At 35.9% G+C, this 19,258-nt stretch overlaps 1 protein-coding gene across 1 annotated transcript in view; it reads right to left on the reverse strand.

Annotated features, from left to right (window-relative positions):
- The window catches only part of LOC100027020 (pancreatic lipase-related protein 2), a 33,125-nt gene extending 14,105 nt beyond the window's left edge, over positions 1-19,020 (reverse strand). The window contains exons 1-8 of the mRNA XM_007478938.3: positions 18,972-19,020; positions 15,574-15,728; positions 12,695-12,820; positions 8,324-8,458; positions 6,737-6,848; positions 4,943-5,062; positions 4,696-4,815; positions 155-273 (exon numbers count right to left, since the gene is read on the reverse strand). Coding sequence (XP_007479000.1) covers positions 155-273; positions 4,696-4,815; positions 4,943-5,062; positions 6,737-6,848; positions 8,324-8,458; positions 12,695-12,820; positions 15,574-15,728; positions 18,972-19,020 — 936 coding nt within the window. The remainder of the gene's footprint in view (positions 1-154; positions 274-4,695; positions 4,816-4,942; positions 5,063-6,736; positions 6,849-8,323; positions 8,459-12,694; positions 12,821-15,573; positions 15,729-18,971) is intronic.
- Positions 19,021-19,258: the final 238 nt, after the last annotated feature.

Below are 19,258 nucleotides of genomic sequence, written 5' to 3' on the forward strand. Positions count from 1 at the left end.
GAAACTTAATAAATGTTTATTTTTGATTGACTTATGTATAACATACAATAATACTACCTTTCCCTTCTTTGGTAGAGCAAAATTATGTTCTGGGAAGGTGCTTGATTTGGGGGTTAAAATTCACATTTAAGGGATGGGAATGTAGATAACTTACCGAGTCAAAAATCTCATATGAAGCACAGGGATAGCCAAGAAAACCATCTGGGTGGAGGATGCTACTGGAATAATATTTATAGCTTCGCAAATGATTGCAAGCTACAAAATCACGAGTTCCTGGGGAGACAAACTCCAGTTAAACTCAACAAGAATGTAGTTTCATTTTCCCATTAATAAATCTGACCAAGGGAATTAGAGTTTGGTATTTTGTTTGTTTTTATCTTTTGAATCACTTACACCATTCCTAAGTCAGTGTCAGGATTTTCATATGTGTTGCAATAATTGTAAATTATAGTTTCCTCCTCAATTCCTTTACATTCAAATGCATTTGTAGAATTCTTCACTATTACTTAAGGGAACTATAACTATTTCTGGTCTCCCATATAACTTGAATTCAAGCTGTGCCTGTTCAAATCTAAAATCACCACTTCAAAAATAAAAACAGCCATCAAATGGGTTGTTTTGTCTACATTACAATAAACAACTGGTTTGATTGATCTTTCCACCACTAAATGAACTGATTCAAACAATATTTTGATGTTCTGCACATACAACTGTAGTTCAAGAAATTCACTCATTCAACAAATATTATCAAGCACCTATTATGAATACAGAAGAGATAAGCAGATGTGGGAACTGAACAACTAATTAAAAAGATAATTTCTAAGAATGGGATTTGGATTTTTCAACAAAGTCTAAAAAAAAAAGGCATGACAGGCCACAGATGGAGAACACTCAGAAGGGGCTGAGAATGTAATTCTTATAAATATAATCAAAAGAGTTCAACCTGAAAGGGAAGGGGAAAGGAGAAAGAAAAGGAGGAAAAGGAGAAAGAGAAGATTTCTCCATATGCATATATTTTATATATACATATATTTGTATACATACACACATATGCATACATGTTTACTAAACTAGTTATAGAAAATAATGATAATATAGGAAGAAGAATAACATTAGAGATACGGAGCAATTTAGTCTGTGATGAATTTTCAAGAATTCAAGAAAGAAGTTATCATCTAAACTCATAGCCTCAATAATAATAAATAATAATATAAATAAATAAAGTGTGAATAACAAGTAAGGTATACTAAATATCCTAATGTAAGAAAGCAACTCTGACATCACAAATATTACTAAAATTGCATAGGATAGGATATCATTGGATTTTAGCTCAGGAAAGATATGACTCATTGAATGACATAGGAAAAAAAGTAAATGCTATGGGTAAAGTGTGGGGTAGAGCAGAGTTTTATGATAAGGAAATCCAGAAATTAGATATATGAAGCATAGTGGAATATTCATTCAGGGGCCTTGGGTTATGGGTTATGCAAGTCCTATTGTGGCATGAATCTAGAATCCTTGTCTAAAGTACTTATACTTCCAGGTCCAGAGGAAGGACTTGCCCAATAGATTACAAACCTCTAGAGCTTTTCCTTTTATTTTTATTTCCTGGCATAAAAACAAAACCATTTATGAATAGAAATACCATGACCATTGCTATTTTTTTTAATTTTTCTGTCACTTTCCACAATCCAATCAAATTCCAGCTATTAAAACCACTTTCTAATATTTTGCATGATAATTCATGTATAATCCAGATCAAATTGTTTATCATCTTGGAGGGGGAGAAGGGAAGGAGGGAAACAATTTGGATCTGATAATTTTGGAATACATATGTAGAAAGATGTTATTGCATGTAATTGGGAAAATAAAATATCTTTAAATAAAAACAAAAATCACTTTCTAATTTTATATGTCACTTGGGTTATTAGAACTAGAAGAGAATTTAGAAGTCAACTAATTAGATCCCCTCATTTTATAGAAGGGGAAACGGAGGTCAAGGGGAGTCCAGAGAAATAAAATAATTTGCCAAAGGACAACCCAACTAGCAAGGAGTAGAATTAAGCTATAAAAATCTGCATCACAAGTTTTAAACAAAAGAGGTACACTTAATTGGCAGTTCATCTGAAAAATAAATGGGACTTTGAATGGAATAAAAGTTCAAAATGAGTCAGTAATGTGACATATCATTCCCAAAAAGAAAATGGTGAATGCTTAAGCTGCATTGACAGGTATAGGGTCAAAAGCAAGCATCCAGGAGACACTCATATGTCAAAAATTTTGCGTTCATTTCTGGCCACAATATTTTAAGAAAACTGTTGGCTAGATTTGAAATCTTGAGGAAAGCTACTATTTTTATTCCCCCTCAGGACAAGTCTTCTTCACTCCAAACATCCTGTATGCCCCCTGGATTCTCATATGGCACATTCTCAAAGCCCTCTATCATTGTCACCCTGCTCAGACTCTCTCCAGCTTGACAATTCTTGTCCCAAACTGTGAAAGAGGAATTAAACTCGATATTTTTTTTTTGCCCTGAAGGGCAAGAATTAAAAGTAATAGGTAGAAATCACAACGAAGAAGGCTTAGATTTCATGTCAAGAAGGACTTACAAACAACTCTAGCTATTTTGCCAAGGAATGGGCTACTTTGAGAAGTAGTGGGTTCTCTAGATTGGAGATCTATTAAAAAAAAGACTAGATCACCACTGGTCCACAGTGCACTAGAAATAATTCTTAATTAAACCCAGGATTGAGGACATGAATTCTGATTTCTCCTCCTACTTTGAGATCCCATCAACCTGAGAATCCAGGACTTCCGACTCTAGCTAGGGAACTTCCTGACTCATTTCTTTGTGAGGAGCTGTAAATGAGTTCTTTTTCCTGGATTCAGGACATGCTTGGGAAACATTCCAAACACTTAAATGCCCCCCCTCCATCATCTAAGGAAGGCTACTTAAATGTTGTATATTTCCACAGAAAAACATGCTCTGCTCTACTGTTCCTGCTGTCCAAAAACTTTCAGTAAGAAGGTGATTCGGCCACTACCCCACTGCCATTGCTGACTGCACAACAGAACCTATTTTATGCTTAATTGTTTCCTTAATCCAAAATTGCTGCCCAAGGATCCAACAAGGGAGAGAAAGTGGATTAAGCTGTTCCCTGGTGCCCAGAACTGGTGACTCTGAGCCTCGGACAATAGGCCCAGTCTTTAGTTGTTATGTTCTTGCCCACTTGAAATTACTTCAGTAATTAAGGCCATGTTAATTTCTATTATGTTTGCCCTGTTCATAATTTCTGGTGAGGTAGGGACCATTGTTGTCCCTCTACTTTCCTTTCAGAAAGGGCTAAGCAGTCATTTGTTTTCTAATTCCCATAATCACCTGGTATTAAGCTTCTATAATATGGAACAGCTCCATTAGGTGTTGGGAGGGAGGGACAAGTTACTGTATTCCTCGGTCATAAACACTTTTTTTTTTTTTGCCCAATCCAGCAATTTCATCTGCAGAAGGCATTCCCAGGGAAGACACCACTGCAGATTAGCAACTGGCCTGTGATGGAGAGTTGCCTGGATCCCTGAGAGGACTAAGTGACTTGCTCATAGTTACATACACAGTTAGTAAATGTTAGAGGCAAGACTTGAACTCACATTTTCCTGACTCCAAAGATAACCTTCTATCAGCCGAATCACATTTTCCTCACAGGCTTAATTAAACCCAGCATTGACTATATGAATTCTGAGTTCTCTTCCCACTTTGAGATACCATCAAACTGTGTAATTAAATTAATTAAACCTGTGAGCTATTACAATATGATCTAGGCCAAATGAGATGTCAAAAAAGAGTAGCAAAAAATAAAACAAAGCATTTCCAAGCACATTGGCTCCCTCTTACTGTTCTTCCTCAGGTGTTCTGATGGAAATTCCAAGAAGGTCATTCAGTAGACCAGAGTCTATTTTAGGGGAGAATATTTCTTTTCTTCTACTCTAGTAAAATGTAAACTTCTTGAGGGTAAAGATTGTATAAATTTTTTGTCTTCACATCCCCATTAATTAGCACTGTGCATTACCCCTAGTAGACATTTGCTTAATGCTTATGGAATTTAATTGAATTACTGATGTGCCAGAAATTATACAACAACCAAAGCAGGGATGACATAGTATTAAACACACACACACACACACACACACACACACACACACACACACACACACACTAACACACACAAATAGTATAGCCTTCCCAGACCTCAGTTCTCCTTATTATAAGACCTCTGAAGACACCTAGCCCAAGATAGTCACTGATGCCTGCTTATTCACCTCGAGGTAAAGGTGGTCCTGCTTTAGAGTATATGTTTTCAGGAGAAAATAGCCTGAAATAATTAGGGGAGGGGGATTTGATCTAGAATTTGAAATCAATTTATTTCAAATTCAAATCTAAGCCCTGCCTCTTCTTAGCAGAGTGACTTAACCAGTACCCTAATCTGTAAATGAGAAAGTTAAACTAGACAATTTCTAAGGTCCCTTTAATAACTTCATATCTATGATCCAACCAAATCTACTTATGGTACATTTCCAGGATGAGCCATAATATTTATCTGAGCTGGAAGGGAATTCTAGCTGCCATTAAGAGCGGCCCCAAAATGTTGGACATCTTCCAAAATGGAGAACTCATTGTCTTAGTTTGCTTATTATGCTTACCTTCCCATATTCCATTTATGTCAATAATGGTTGAAAGGGCATTTTTCTTACATCCAGGCATTTGTTTCCCACCATTTGGAAAGAAATCCAGATGTCCCACAGTTTGGCTCATTCCAAAACCTAAAACATTTCAAATAGGGATCAACAGATATTAAATTACTGCCCTGTCCAGTCCTGACTCCAAAGCCCCTTGTCACAAGTTTAATTATAGCTGGACCCAATTATAAGATTTAAGTTGAGGGATTACCCAAGTTTGGGAACATAGGAGCAGAGTCTGTGTGAATCACATCAACAAACATAGCATCACTGGCATCCAATCGAACTTCTTCTGTAGTTCCCTGAAAACAAGGCTCAGCTGGATCCAAGCCTGGAAGGGGGAATCATAAACAATTACTCTCTTCTTGAAGAGAATCAGAGATTCAGACATCAATCCATGCTTACAAAACAGATGGTCACCATTGAATAAATGGAGATTTTGAGCCTTTGACATCATCCCCCAGAAGTCCTTAGTATTTTCCAAAATTCCCTATAATCTTTCCTGTGTCTCCACATTGGCAAGATCATATTATTGGTATAAGTGGATGTATGCTCCTCCCATGCTCCTTTTGACCTGCAACTGGGCTGAATTCAGGCAGTTCTTTTGCTTTAGTTATTATTAACAAAACTTTATAAAATATAATATTTAGTTATTGTATTTTAATTTTAATCTTTACACCATGGAATGTTTAAAACTGTTAAAGGATACTTTTCTTTTAAAAGGGCACTCTTAAATAGCAAGATTTCCTTTAGGCCATTTAAACATTTATTTAGAGATCGCAAGTTTTCAGAAAGTGTTCTTGGAGGCCATCTTATCCAAAGTGTACCTTTTATATATAGATGAGAAACCTGAGCCCAAGAAGTTGTCTGCCCAAGGTCATACAAGTAGTAAGCAGCAAAGTAAAGATTCAAACTCAGATGTTCTGATGTCCAAATAAGAGCACCAAGAGATTTTAAAGTTTGATCTATTCCAATTCTCCTTATTTTATGGCTAAAGAAAGAGAAGTCTGAAAAATAGAGGAAACTTGCCCAAGGTCACATAGGGAGCTTTTGGCAGAGCCAGGATTAGAACCTGGGGATCTTCACTGTTTCTATTCTACCACTCGTCTCTCTACTTGAGTTCTTTGACAGAAGAGCTGGGTTCAGAGAAACTTAAATTGTTAGGAGGTACCACCAACTGAGTAGCAATTAGGCATGAAGATGGAACATTTCTGAAATGTCTGTAAACAGCTCTGGCCATCTGCCCTCCTCCTGCTTTTTTAATTAGCAGCAAGATCAATGGAAACAGGAAGTATGATAAATGTTTGATTGACTTAAGTCTATCATCAATCAATGAACCTTCCCTGAAAACTCTGCTACAATAACTAGAATATTTTTTCTTCCCTTCAGATTGATGTGAGAAAAAGACCAATGAAAACCAATATAGTTGTTTGGTCTTTTTAAATATAGCTTTCAGGACAGATTATAGGTTCTGTGTAGATTTATCCCAATCATCTGCCCTCTTCTATACTTTTAACTACAAATTGGCAGAATGATAACACGTGCTTACAATGAGCATCTGAAACACTCCACGGTTCTAAATTGCCTTCAGAATCCTCAAAATACAATGAATCACATTAGAGATTTATTCTTTTAGAGATGTATTAGAGATGTATTCTTTTTGATATCTCCTCTTCCTTCCTTTCTGTCTAGGCATCAGACTCTATTACAAATAATATTAGGGAATTTTTCCTGATAGAGTCTGGAAGACTCTTGAGTTCAATTATTTGCCCCTTATTTGCAGTATGAGCTTGGGCAAGTCATTTAAGCTCTCTTTGAATTAGTTTCTTCCCCTGTAAAATAGGAATACTAACAGCACTAATTTCATAGTTGTGAGGATCAGGTCAGAGAGCATATATAGAGGCTCTTTCCAAACCACAAAGTGTTAAGATAAATTCTATCATCATCATCATCATCATCATCATCATCATCATCATCATCATCATCATCATCACCTTCAGCATACCTGTGATCCTGCCAATTTGGCCTTTAAGCCTCCTCCCAGCCTCCCCAGCAGCATGAGCTCCAAGACTGTGACCAATGATGTGAACATCAGAAGGAGAATACCCAAACTCTGTCTGTAAGAAAGGAGAGTTCTTCAAAGGGCAGCACCATCTTTCTGGTTCTCATCCTGAGCTCTAACCATGACTTTGTTTGAAGTCACCAACAAGTAGGGGATAGGGTATGCTTTCTTCAAGCTGCCTCTCAGTTTTCTTCCAGCCCCAATCATCTGACAGAACTATTCCTCAAATCCACTCTAGTCCTGGGCTGCCACCCTGACCCCCAGGGGTTCCTATGCCATCAAGTCAAGCAAGCCACAGGATTCCATTTCTTGTGCCACCATACTTGGGTGCTCCCTAACAGGGGCAGATAGCCTGGGTAGTATCCCCAGGGGCCAAGAGACCAGTACAGGTGTCAGTCCCCCCTAGAATTCTGCAAGCATGTTTTAAGGGCTCTGGATACTTTTTCTCTTTCTCCACTCCCCTTCCAACTATGCACCCTCCAGAAGTTCAGAACCTCCTCATGTCACAGTGCAATGCTGACCAAAGCAAAATGCCCAACTTTGGTTTGAAAATTAGGAACACATTAACGAGCAGCTATATTCAACTGCAATCTTAAGGACTGCTAGTGACCTATCAGGGTTGGTTCCCTGGGCTGACCACTCTATTCTCCATCCCATCTGATCCTACCCTAGAACATTGTTAGCTGAGCTAAAAAGGAACCAGATGGAGTGAATGGTGGAGGCAGGCAGGAAGGGAGAGGGTTAAAAATGAAAGGCACAAATCTACTATTTTTTATTCTGACTCATAAAATCAGTCTGTTTTATGTACCCAAATGCTGTTCCTGCTATTTGGAAATGCTAATACTGCTGACCAGTGGCAGATTAGAATAACTACAGGCCTCGTTTCAGGCTTCTTCCAAAATATTCCAGACACTTTTTGAATAACTCTCTGAAAAGCCAGCTATCTTTTAGGCATCTTTATGATTTTTAAATGTACTCCATAAATGTGAGTTATAGTTACAATGCAAACTTAGTTAAACACTTGTTATTGTGCCCAGGGAAAAACAAATCCCAAGAACTCTTGGATTATTTGTATTGTGGTACAAGCCATTAGTGGAACTGGAGAGACTTGAGTTCTCTCCTACACGTCCCAAAAGAGGTTGATATGAACCAAGAATTGATGTGGCAGCCTCAGAGAAGTTTGAGTTAACTGTGCCCACAGGGAAATTGCCCTGGGATCCAATTCCAGGTCTTTTTAGTAGGGAGGATGTAAAAATAGTTTTATAGTGTTAGAATTTGGGGAAGGAGCTCCTATAACTACAGAGAACTTCCTTGATGACTCTTAATTTCTCTGTCAATGATTTTTACCTTCCTGATTTTTATCATCTTGAGGACCACTTTTTTTACCCTTTTAGGGATTGTTGGTTACATTTTTATTCTTCTAAGCTCTCTGGCAGTAAGTGTTCCCCTACACCAGACATGGAATAGTGATCATGACTTGGAAAGGTGGATGCTGGATACTATATCAACAGCCCAAAGAAGGCAACTTACCGATAGTACATTGATGAAATAGGCTATTTCAGCTCCGACAACCCGGATATTGTTGATTGCTTGCACATACCTCGTTTGCCCACCCTTTCTCCAGTCAATACAGAAGCAGTTCACTTTTTCTACCTGAAACATATTCTGGGGGAAACAAAGGAATAGGAAAAAAAAACATAAGACAGTAAAGAAATCAACCAAATAAGCAGTCCTATTGAAATATCCAATATTTTGCACTGTACAAAGTACAGTAAGTTATAGGCACAAAAATGATGATTTTACTTCAACATCTTAAACAGAGTGGGACTGGGGTGGTGGCTGTTTTTCAGCAGCATTCATTTTTTGCTTGTTTAGTATTTTTTAAAACAGCATTCATTCTTTTTTAAATTACCCATAAAAATATTTTACCTTTTACCTTCCATCTTAGAATTAATACTGTGTATTGGTTCTAAGGTAGAAGAGTCGCAAGGGCTGGGCAGTGGGGGTTAAATGACTTGCCCAGGGTGACATAGCTAGTAATTGTCTGAGGCCAGATTTAAAGCTAGGACCTCCTATCTCTAGGCTTTCAATCCACTGAGCCACCTAGCTTCCCAATAGAAACAATTTTTAATGATTGTTTTCTGACATTTTGCAATTCAGATTCTTTTCTTCTTTCCCTCTCCTCCTCCCCAGATAGTCTCATATAACAGAATTATCATGCAAAACATATTTCCATATTCCTTGTGCTATGAAAGAAGACACCTATCATATATAAAAAAAACTCATGAAGGGAATAAAATGAAAAATGAAATAGCATTCATTCTTTAAAAAAAAATCTCCGTCAAAATTTTTTCTTCTTCAAGGGAACAACTGGAAATTGGGGATATCCGTGCTCAAATTTTTGACCCAGATTTGTTTAGTCAATAATTCTCTTTCCTATGTTTTTAGGATACTTGGAAACTTCAGGTTGAATCATGAGCTGATGTAACTTTGGAAGAGTTCCAAGACAATGATGTAACTTGAGAGCTTTATGATGACTCCGAGTAGAAAGCAAATTATAGACTCATAAAATGTTAGATCTGTATGGGTCTTAGAAACCAGCTCTCTCAATTCCTTCATTTCACAGATAAGGAAACTAACTCCTGTTCCCCTGTTAATTCTATTAACTACTTTCTATGTGCAGTTATGTATTGCTGGGAAAATACTGTGGAAGATATTTCTGTGATGAATTATAATCAGTTGGGGTAAAAAGGGGGCCTTCATATCATTAGGCATGGCCACAGACAGTAGTAAAATTGAAGCTTCTGAGAGCAAATGTAAAATATCAGAATGGTGTACACCTTCATGCCACTTCCACCATTTCTTATTTTTTTAAAGGGTCAGAAAATGACAGTATTTAGAGATGTAAGAGAGGTTAGTTACTCCAGTTCTCTCATCTTCTAGATGAACAAGTGAGGCTAAGAGAAGGTAAATGGCTCCTCCAAGGTCACATAGCTAATAAGTAGCACATTGAGAGTTCAACTACATATGTTCTTACTGCATACATAAAGCCCTTTGTATTCTCTTATAGCACATTCCTGACATTTGCTCCCTTTGCCCGGAAGAAAGTATCTATCATGTCAAAAATTACCAAAGATCTGACACTGGCTAAGAAATAGAATGATGGATCAATGAAATAGATTAGGGGTAAATGAGCTTAGCAATCTAGTGTCTAATTAACTCAAAAATCCCAGTTTGGGGGGTAAGAACTTACTATTTGACAAAAACTACTGGGAAAAGTATAAAACAATATGGCAAAAATTAGGTATATGCCAATATCTCTCACCCTATACCAAGAAAAGACCAAAATGGATATATGATTTAGACATAAAGGATGATTAGGGCAACATAGAACCTGTCAGACCTATGGAGAGGGAAAGAATTTATGACTAAATAAGTTTTAAAAATTGCAAGATGTAAAATAAACAATTTTACTATATTAAATTTAAAAGTTTTGTGCAAATCCAATGTTACCAAGATCAGAAGGGAAACAACAAACTGGCAACAAATTTATAACAGATTTCTCTGATAAGGGTCTCATTTCTCAAATATATAGAGAGCAAAGTCAAATTTATAAGAATAAAAGTCATTCTCCAGTTGACAAATCACCAAGAAATATAAGTGATTTTCACATGAAGAAATCAAAGCTATCAATAATAGGGAAAGTGTTCTAACTCTCTCTTGATTAGAGAAATAAAAATTAAAACAACTCTGAAGTACCACCTCATCCCTATCAGATTGGTCAATATGACAGTAAAAGAAAATGATAAATGTTGGAGGGGATATGGCAAAATTGGGACACTAACACATTGCTTATTCATAGATTGTGAACTGAATCAAACACCCCAGAGGGCAATTTGGAACAATGCCCAAAGGACAATGAACAATGCATACTCCTTGATCAGTTAATATCATTATTTGGTCTGTATTCTAAAGAGATCCAAGAAAAGGCATAAAGACCTACTTGTACAAAAATATTTATAGTTGCATTTTTTTTTGTGGTGGCAAAGGATTGGAAATTGAAGTGATGTCCATCATTTGGGGGATTGAAGAACAAATTGTAATATATGATTGGTACAGAATATTATTGTTACAAGAAATTGATGATGTTATAAGAAAATTATAAACAGGATAATTTGGGAAAGAACTGGGAAGATCAGCATGAACTGTTGCAGAGTGAAGTAAGTAGAACCAGGGGACCATTGGGCATATAACCAGCAATATTATGGAATGATCAACTATGATAAACTTAGCTACTCTCAGTAGTACAATGACCCAGGACATTTCTGAGGGACTTATGAAAAAGAATGCTATCCACTTGCAAAGGAAGAACTATTGGAGTCAGAATACAGATCAGAGCATACAATTTTTCATTTCAATTTATATGGGTTTATATTTCGGCGTTTTGGTTTTATATGATTATTTTCTCACAAAATGAACAATATGGAAATAGGTTTTGGAAGATAAGTATAACCCAGATCATATTGCTTGCCAGCTCTGAGAGGGAAGAAGGAAGGAGGAAGGAAAGTATTTAATTTGAGTTATATAACTTCAGAAAACTTAGGTGGAAATTTGTTATTACATGTAATTGGTAAAATAAAATATCTTTATGATAAAAAACACAAAGACTTTCTCCAAAAAAAGAATTACAAAGGAAATTTTTACCATGTGCACAGAGAGTCGTTGCTAAGTTATTGGGGAATGAGATTTGGCAACATAAAGGAAGAAAGGTTTATGGCAGCAACCGGAAAATGAGAATTTTTAAAAGTTGATAAATTAGAGAACTGGCAAGAGGAACTGCTTTTAATGATCACCAAATGAATACAGAACAACTACACTTGTTTTATTAAAAGGAAAACAAAGGAAAATTGAGTTTGAGGAGAAGATTCAAAGAAATAGCATTTCATTTAGAGTCAGAGGATCTGAATTTGAATCTTGAGTCATAAAGGTTTCCTTTGTCAGTAAAATGAGAGAGTTAGATTAGGTAAACTGTTTCTAAGTTATTCATCCCTAAAAATTAGGAGGATTTTGGAGTGGAAAACAGGAGAAATTGAGAGAGGTATTACTGCCTCCCATCTTTATAGGAAAGAGGGTTTGGAGAGGAATTATAAGATTTGTTCATGCATTTGAACTGAGAGATTTGGGACTAGCCCTTTATTATCCCTTTTAAACAATAACTAGATTATTAACCTTGAGGGCAAGGATTGTCTTTCTGTCTTTTTTTTTGTGTTGTCAATAATAAGCATAGTGTCTAGCACATAGTAGGTGCTTAATATGTCTATAGACTGAATGACTGACCCCCTACAACAGGTTAACCAGAGCAGGAGTAGTCCTCCATCCCTGGGACTGTTATTGGGTGACAAGTAAATTTCTGAATTCATCATCTGGTAGCCTGCCTGTGCCCCCAAATAGGATGAAGCAAGTATGATTTCAGTCACTCTGTACAATTTGTGCCCTATGATATAGACTATGATATGGACTGCATATGGGTAAAGCCTTCACCACTGAGCTGTCCCAATTGGTCTTGGGCAAACTTCTTCAACTGTACAATGGCTGTTTGGACAGGAGTCATTTTGAAGGCTACAAAATCTGTGAGAGATAATAAATTGTGAGAGAATGGAGAATTAATTATCCTTAACTGTTCTGACCTGTGTCCATCAGTGATATGAATTAAAAAACACTATTATTCAGAGATCATGTTTTTTTCCAAATAATATTTTATTTGTTGATCCCAGGGCTATCAGAGAAATGGATCTGCGTCATATTGTAATATATTTTGAACCTATTCCTTGAAAACTTATGGATGCTGTATTGCTTGAAGACTTTGGAATAAAAACACATAGAATCAAATTTTCTCCTTACCTTGCACATGTCTGACAACCAGGACTCTTCCCCCTTGTCTATGAAGCCATGGATGATGAAACGAGTTTTTCGGTCTGTTTTGAAATTTGAACCTTCAACGGTGGATGGATCATTTGGGTCAATAATCTGTTTTAAGTGAAAGAGATTAGAAATTATATGTTGCTTTTCCTAAACCTCTGTTTGATCAGTTCTGGTAGATTAGTTTATAGACCTAACAAAATTACCAACATGAGTTCAGTCCTTGTGGTGGACAATTTATTGCACTTTGTCTTATTGTATTTTGTCTCTCATCCCCATCCTGAAAAATTATTCTTTGGAATGAATGCTCTTGGTCACAAGATACAGAAAGATTTTGTATATGGAACTATATAACTTCATTCCACTACTGGGAAAATAACTAAAAATCAGATCCTATTATAGGAAGAAGGGTAAGGACAAAGGGAGTAATGGTGTCACATTAAGCTTTCCAAACACATTGGGAAAATGTTCCTATGAACAGGGATAGTAATAAAGAGTCTACAAGTCATAAGTTAAAATATAAAAGCCAAACTCATCTTTTGACCTTTAATATAAGATTTGAACAAAACTTTGGACAGCTATATAGAAAGATAGTTGGATATTGTGGTTGGATAGACTGATGAGTAGGTAGCTGAATACTTCAATATTATGGGGAAATCCTTATCTACTGCATTTGGAACTTTTTATCTAGCCATGAAACCTTTGTTCTTATAGCATCCTTATTTTTGGCTTTAAGGGTTCAGCTGATGCTGTTAAATATGTGAAAAGATATGTAATATTGTAAATGCTTTGTTTCTCCAATTCAAGAAAAGAGCATAACATATAACTCAAAGGACACTTTTTTCTTATTCTTAACTATTACCTCATGTCTCTCTTGTTCATGACCCACAAGTTCCACCTGGGTCCCATTGTATTCCTTGTGTCATATAGACATAAGGAACTAGATTAGGTTCACTTCAGAAAGAGCCAGGAGTAGAAACACTGTGAAAATGTGTCCATCTTCCACTTACAGGGAGAAGGGTCATTGTCATTATGTAATAAGGTTCTCAACAATCCGCTGCCACAACCTTTCTATGCTTATTTCATTCTATTCTTCATTGTGTCCTCTGCATGTTGTGGAAAGGAAATAAGACTGACAGTTTGTGGGGGAAGGGGCCAACTGGGAGTGGCAGTTGGGTCTTGTGACTAGCACTTCCTTCCTGCTGGGTGTGGCAGTTGGGGCTTGTGACTAGCACTTCCTTCCTGCCTTGTGGGTCTTGCTTCCGGGTGTTGGAGGAGAGAGGAGCTTGTTCAGCCCAGTCTGGAGTGGCATGCTCTTCTTGGTTCATCCGGAAGATTCAGGCCCAGTCGCTTCTGAAGGTTAGACCTGTTCTTGTTTGCGTTCTGTCTACTGCTAAGATTCTAAAAAGACAAAACTGGTTTGATATAGAGTAGACAGGAGTGGGAGAACCCTCCGCCAGCCTCTGGCCTGGCCTCAGGTCTGAAGCTGAGAAAAAACTCGAATCCCAACTAGTTATTAAACTTTATATTATTTGAATACGCAGTCAGATATGTGGACTATCATTTCTGGTCATAGAAGGAGCTGAACTTCAGTTTCAGTCATTCAAAGACAAACAGACCTCATTGGACCCCTGCTGTTTCCTCTCAGCAGGGGACATCTCACTCCCTTGCCTCACCTAGCAATATACCCTCTCTTCCCTCTCTCCTCCATACCCCAAACAAACCTCCCATTTATCCCCTGTTTTCCAATTCCCTATTTCCTTTCCAAATAAATATTACAGTGTCAACCAAGCTAAGCTAAACTAGCAGCTATTTCCTAAACTCAATTCTCTATTTCTCATCTCTCTATTCTGGGAATGCATCCCTTATTCACCTCTGTCGTTCAGAATCCCTAATTCTTTCAAGGTGTAAAGATTAAAATTAATATACAATAACTAAGTATTATATTTTAAAAGTTTTATTAGTAATAACTAAAGTAAAAGAACTGCCTAAACCCAGCCTTGTTAAGAAAGAACAGAGAAAGAGGGAGGAACTACAGAACTTATAAACAATTAAGTGACCACGCAAACATGCACAAAGGGAAAATCATTCTGGGTACAGAAAGGAATTTTGGGTAATGTTTTAGGGGTTCAAGAATTTCCAACTATATAAAGGCTAAGTTTATGAATCACTTTATTTTTTAACTTATTTTGGATCTCCTCAGTTGTTATCTCTCCCTTCGTTAAATTATCTAAGATTTGCTTCTCTATTTTACAGTTTGTATCCCCCATATAGAATGTAAGCTCCTTGAGGGCAGAGATTGTTTCTGTTTCTCTTTATCATCAGTGCCTAGTGTAGTATCTTGCACATAGCAGGCACTTAATAAGTTTTGGTTTGGTTGAATAATTTTAATATTATATAATATTATATATAATAGTAGCATAATAACATACACTAATATTATTAATAAAATAAATTTAATAATTTAATAACTATTTCATACAATAGTCCATAATAAAATGGGTAGACAACAAATTCTGCATTCAAACTATTTTTGGAATCAAAATAGGTTCCTTGAAATAGCAAGCCAAGCTCCCTGAATACATGTAAGAGTTAATAGAGCATTTACCTGTCAGAAATTAGAGTCAAAAGAGACATCAGAGACCATTTAGTCCAACCTCCTCATTTGACAAATGAGGAAACTGTGACCCAGGAAAAGGAAATGACTTTACTAAACATTCCAAAATGACAGATCTAGGATGAAATCAATCCTATGTCCCCTGGTCTCTTATTCACAATACATGATTATGATGACCCACAACATCACTATTGTTTTAATACCAATGAGGCAATATCTGGTTATTTCCAGAAATTAATCTTACCTGGAAGTTGTTTTGATTTTCATTAGTGTAGAGGAGGAAACGGATATTGATTTCCTCAGGAGACCAGGGAAGTGCTTTAAAAGGTCTCTGGATTGTTCCAGACCATGGTTTGTCATTTGAAAAGCAGCCAATATTTTTAAAACATATCTCTTTCCCTGTAGCATGGGAATGAAAAACAAAACATTAATAACCAACATCTTAAAGTTTGTACTCTGAATATTCTTAGTACAGCGTCTCATTTGAGTGTCACAACGATGCTGTGAGATCATTATTTCAGATATAATATCTTCATTTTATACATTAGGAAAGTGGAACCGATAGAGGTTTAGTGTCTTGCCCATTGTCTTATAGTAGTAAGCATCCAAAGCAAGCTTTAATCCTAGGACTTCCTGATCTCAAGACTTGTACATCGTCTCCTAAAATAGACTTTCAGAAATATAACATATATATAAAGCATATTTGGTTATTTGTTTATAATATATAATGTTAGGTTTTCAGAAGAACTAGATAATGCCATTTTAGTCATTACCTTAATAAATGGAATCTTTGAAAGTAACTAAGCTCAATAGAAATAATCCAAGATTGTGGTCTTGAGTGTTAACATATTATTAGGGTCACTAGGATTATTAGGGTGCTAAAATGAACTTTTCTTTGGATTTGAGGTTGGTTGAGGATTAGTGAAGTTTTTCTTTACCATCTTAACCAAGGATTATTTTTACAAATGTAATAATAATTCATATTTAGACAGTCAAGTCAACAAGGATTTATTTATCTCTTACTATGTGCCAGGCATTATGTGAAGTGTTAGGCATGCTATTATTTGTAAAGTTTTTTTTTTCACAGCAACTATAAAGTAGGATGTACAAATATTACCATTCCCATTCTATAGATGAGAAAACAGACTCAGAGGGCTAAAGTAGTTTACCCACAAGCACTACAACAAGCATTTACTAAGTGTGCATTATATACTATGCATTTTCCACTAATTAGAAGATGATCTTTTTCAAATCTATAATAATAATAATAAAGAATACTGACATATGTATACATAAATACATATATGTAACTTAAACACATCATATCTCACTTGATCCTTACAATAACCCTGTGATAGGGGTGTTATTAATATCCCCATTTTACAAATAAGGAAAGTCAGGCTGAGAAAGATTACACAATTTTCCCAGGATCATATAATAGGTAAATATCTAAGATAGGATTTGAACTCAGGTCTTCCTTACTCCAAGAAAAGCACTCTTTCCAGTTTGCCACTTCCCTACATTATAAAGAGGGACATCTTAGTTTAAAAATAATAATATAATTTAAAAAAACTGGTTCAAATGTTCATAGACCTTGAGCTAAAAATGACCTCAAAACTTCCCTCCTCTAGGTAACCTTCCATGATTTCTATTTAAAGAATATTTGTTATGTGATTATGAAGCACCATACTTCATACTGTTGTGTATTCAAATTTATAAGGATGAGAAACATTTCCTAATTGATGAATGATCAAAGTATATGAAAAGGTAGTTCCCAAGGGAGGAAACTCAGACTATCTATAGTCATATAAAAATGTTCCATATCACCATTAATTAGAGAACTACATTTTAAAGCAATTCTTTGATTATACCTCAAATTCATCAGATTGGCAAAAATGACCAAAAAAAAAAGAATGCAAAAATGCTGGAGGGGCTAAGGGGAAACAATTTGCAAGTTGATGTACTAAAACTTTCTGCCAAAATAATTTAGAATTTTTTTAAAAGTTACTAAATAGGGGTATATCCTTTGATCCAGCTGTACTCTTGCCAGACCTATAGCCAAAAGAAATAGGTAAAAATTTATAAAATGCACAAAAACATTCATAATAGTTCTTTTTGTGGTAGCAAAAATACATAAATTAAAGGAACACTCATTAACTGAAGAATGGCTGAATAAGTTGTACCTATCAATGTGAGGGGCTACCCTTATACTTTGGGGCACCTAGGTGGCACTGTGGATAGAGTACTCTTTTTTGATAGAGTACTCTTTATGAAATTAGAAAGATTCATCTTTTGGAGTTCAATTCTGGCCTCAGACACTAACTAGCTGTATGATCCTGGGTAAGTCACTTAACCCTGTTTGCCTCAGATTCTCCTCTGTAAAATGACCTGAAAAAGGAAATGGCAAACCACTCCAATATCTTTGCCAAGAAAACATCAAATAGGGCCAACAAGAGTTGGACATAACTGAAATAATCAAACAATAATTATCTTATTATAAAAAATGAGGAAATAGATGATTTCAAAGAGACAAAGACTTACATGAAGTGATGCAGAATGAAGTAAGCTGAATCCAAAGGACAACATATACCATAACATCAATATTATAAAAATGCACAATTTTATAAACTGATGAAGAATCAAATGTGCAGAACCAAGAGAAAAATGTATATAATGACAAAAACTGTAAAGATAAGCAACTTTAAAAGACATAATAATTAGGATCAATGCAATGACCATTTATGATTCCAGGGGTTTGATGAAGAAATGTCTTATCTACCTCCTGACAGAGGCAATAGACTTAGGATGCAGAATGAGAGGTATGTTTTTGCATATGTCCAAGACAGAATATCTACCAGCACAGTTAGGAGGTTGGAGACAGAACCTCCGAGCATTTACATTTAGAAGACAAATTGACATTTTAGGAAGAAAAGGAGGAAGAAAAATCAGGAGCAGTCAAAAGGTAAGTGAAGCACCAAGAAAATCAAATATTAACTGGCATCTTGAAGAAAAGATTTCAAGGATGGTATAATCAATGACTATAAGAACTTAGAAAAGGAGATTGGATTAATTATTTGTGGGTCATTTACCCCCCTCAAATCATATTATATTGATAGCCACTTTTTCTGACTATGCCTTATATTGGTCCTTCTTTATCAAATGAAACTCTGTAGCAATCCTGGGTCCTGAGTCTTTTTTATGAAGAAAGTTATTTAAGATTGTGGCCCCAAAATCCATAGTTTTGTACTTCATTTCTGATCTCTATTCCTTTAAGCAAAACTGTCAAATCCACATTTCAGAAAGGTACCTTCAATATAAAGTTCCATGGCTATTAGCAAAGCATAGGCGATGCTTAAATGTCAAGCAGAACAAAAGAGCATCTATAGTATCTGGGAAAAAATTATATTCTTAACATGCTCCTTCAAGAACTAAAGTCTGCCTTCACTTGGAGCTACAGTGAGAATTCTGAGCATTTGTCATTTTCTTGGGTTCATCCTGGGTGAATCAGAGATATATAGAGATAACTCTGGTAATATTAATGGAATCTTACTGAAGGTACCTTTCAGAAAAGCACTATAAATCATCACTCTGATGATTAAAATATGATTAAATGCTAACAGAAGAGAGAAATATTATGCTCACCTCTCACTGTGGCCAGCAGGAGGAGTGTGATGGTCCAAAATTGCAGCATCTAATTGAATTAAAACATTTATACACTTGTAAATGAGTTTCATAAGAGCAAGATCTAGTTCACTCCATGTATCCTGTAGTAATATTTCTGATATTTAAAATTGTGCTAGAAATAATTGTGATTTAAAATCAGTGTATGCATAATACTTTAGAAAATAACCATAAAATGTCATAACTTGAAGGATCATAGACTCAGAGGTAAAAGGAGGCATTAAAATAATGTAATCCAGTTTTCTCAC

Source organism: Monodelphis domestica, chromosome 1, assembly GCF_027887165.1.
Source record: "Monodelphis domestica isolate mMonDom1 chromosome 1, mMonDom1.pri, whole genome shotgun sequence".
NCBI lineage: Eukaryota > Metazoa > Chordata > Mammalia > Didelphimorphia > Didelphidae > Monodelphis > Monodelphis domestica.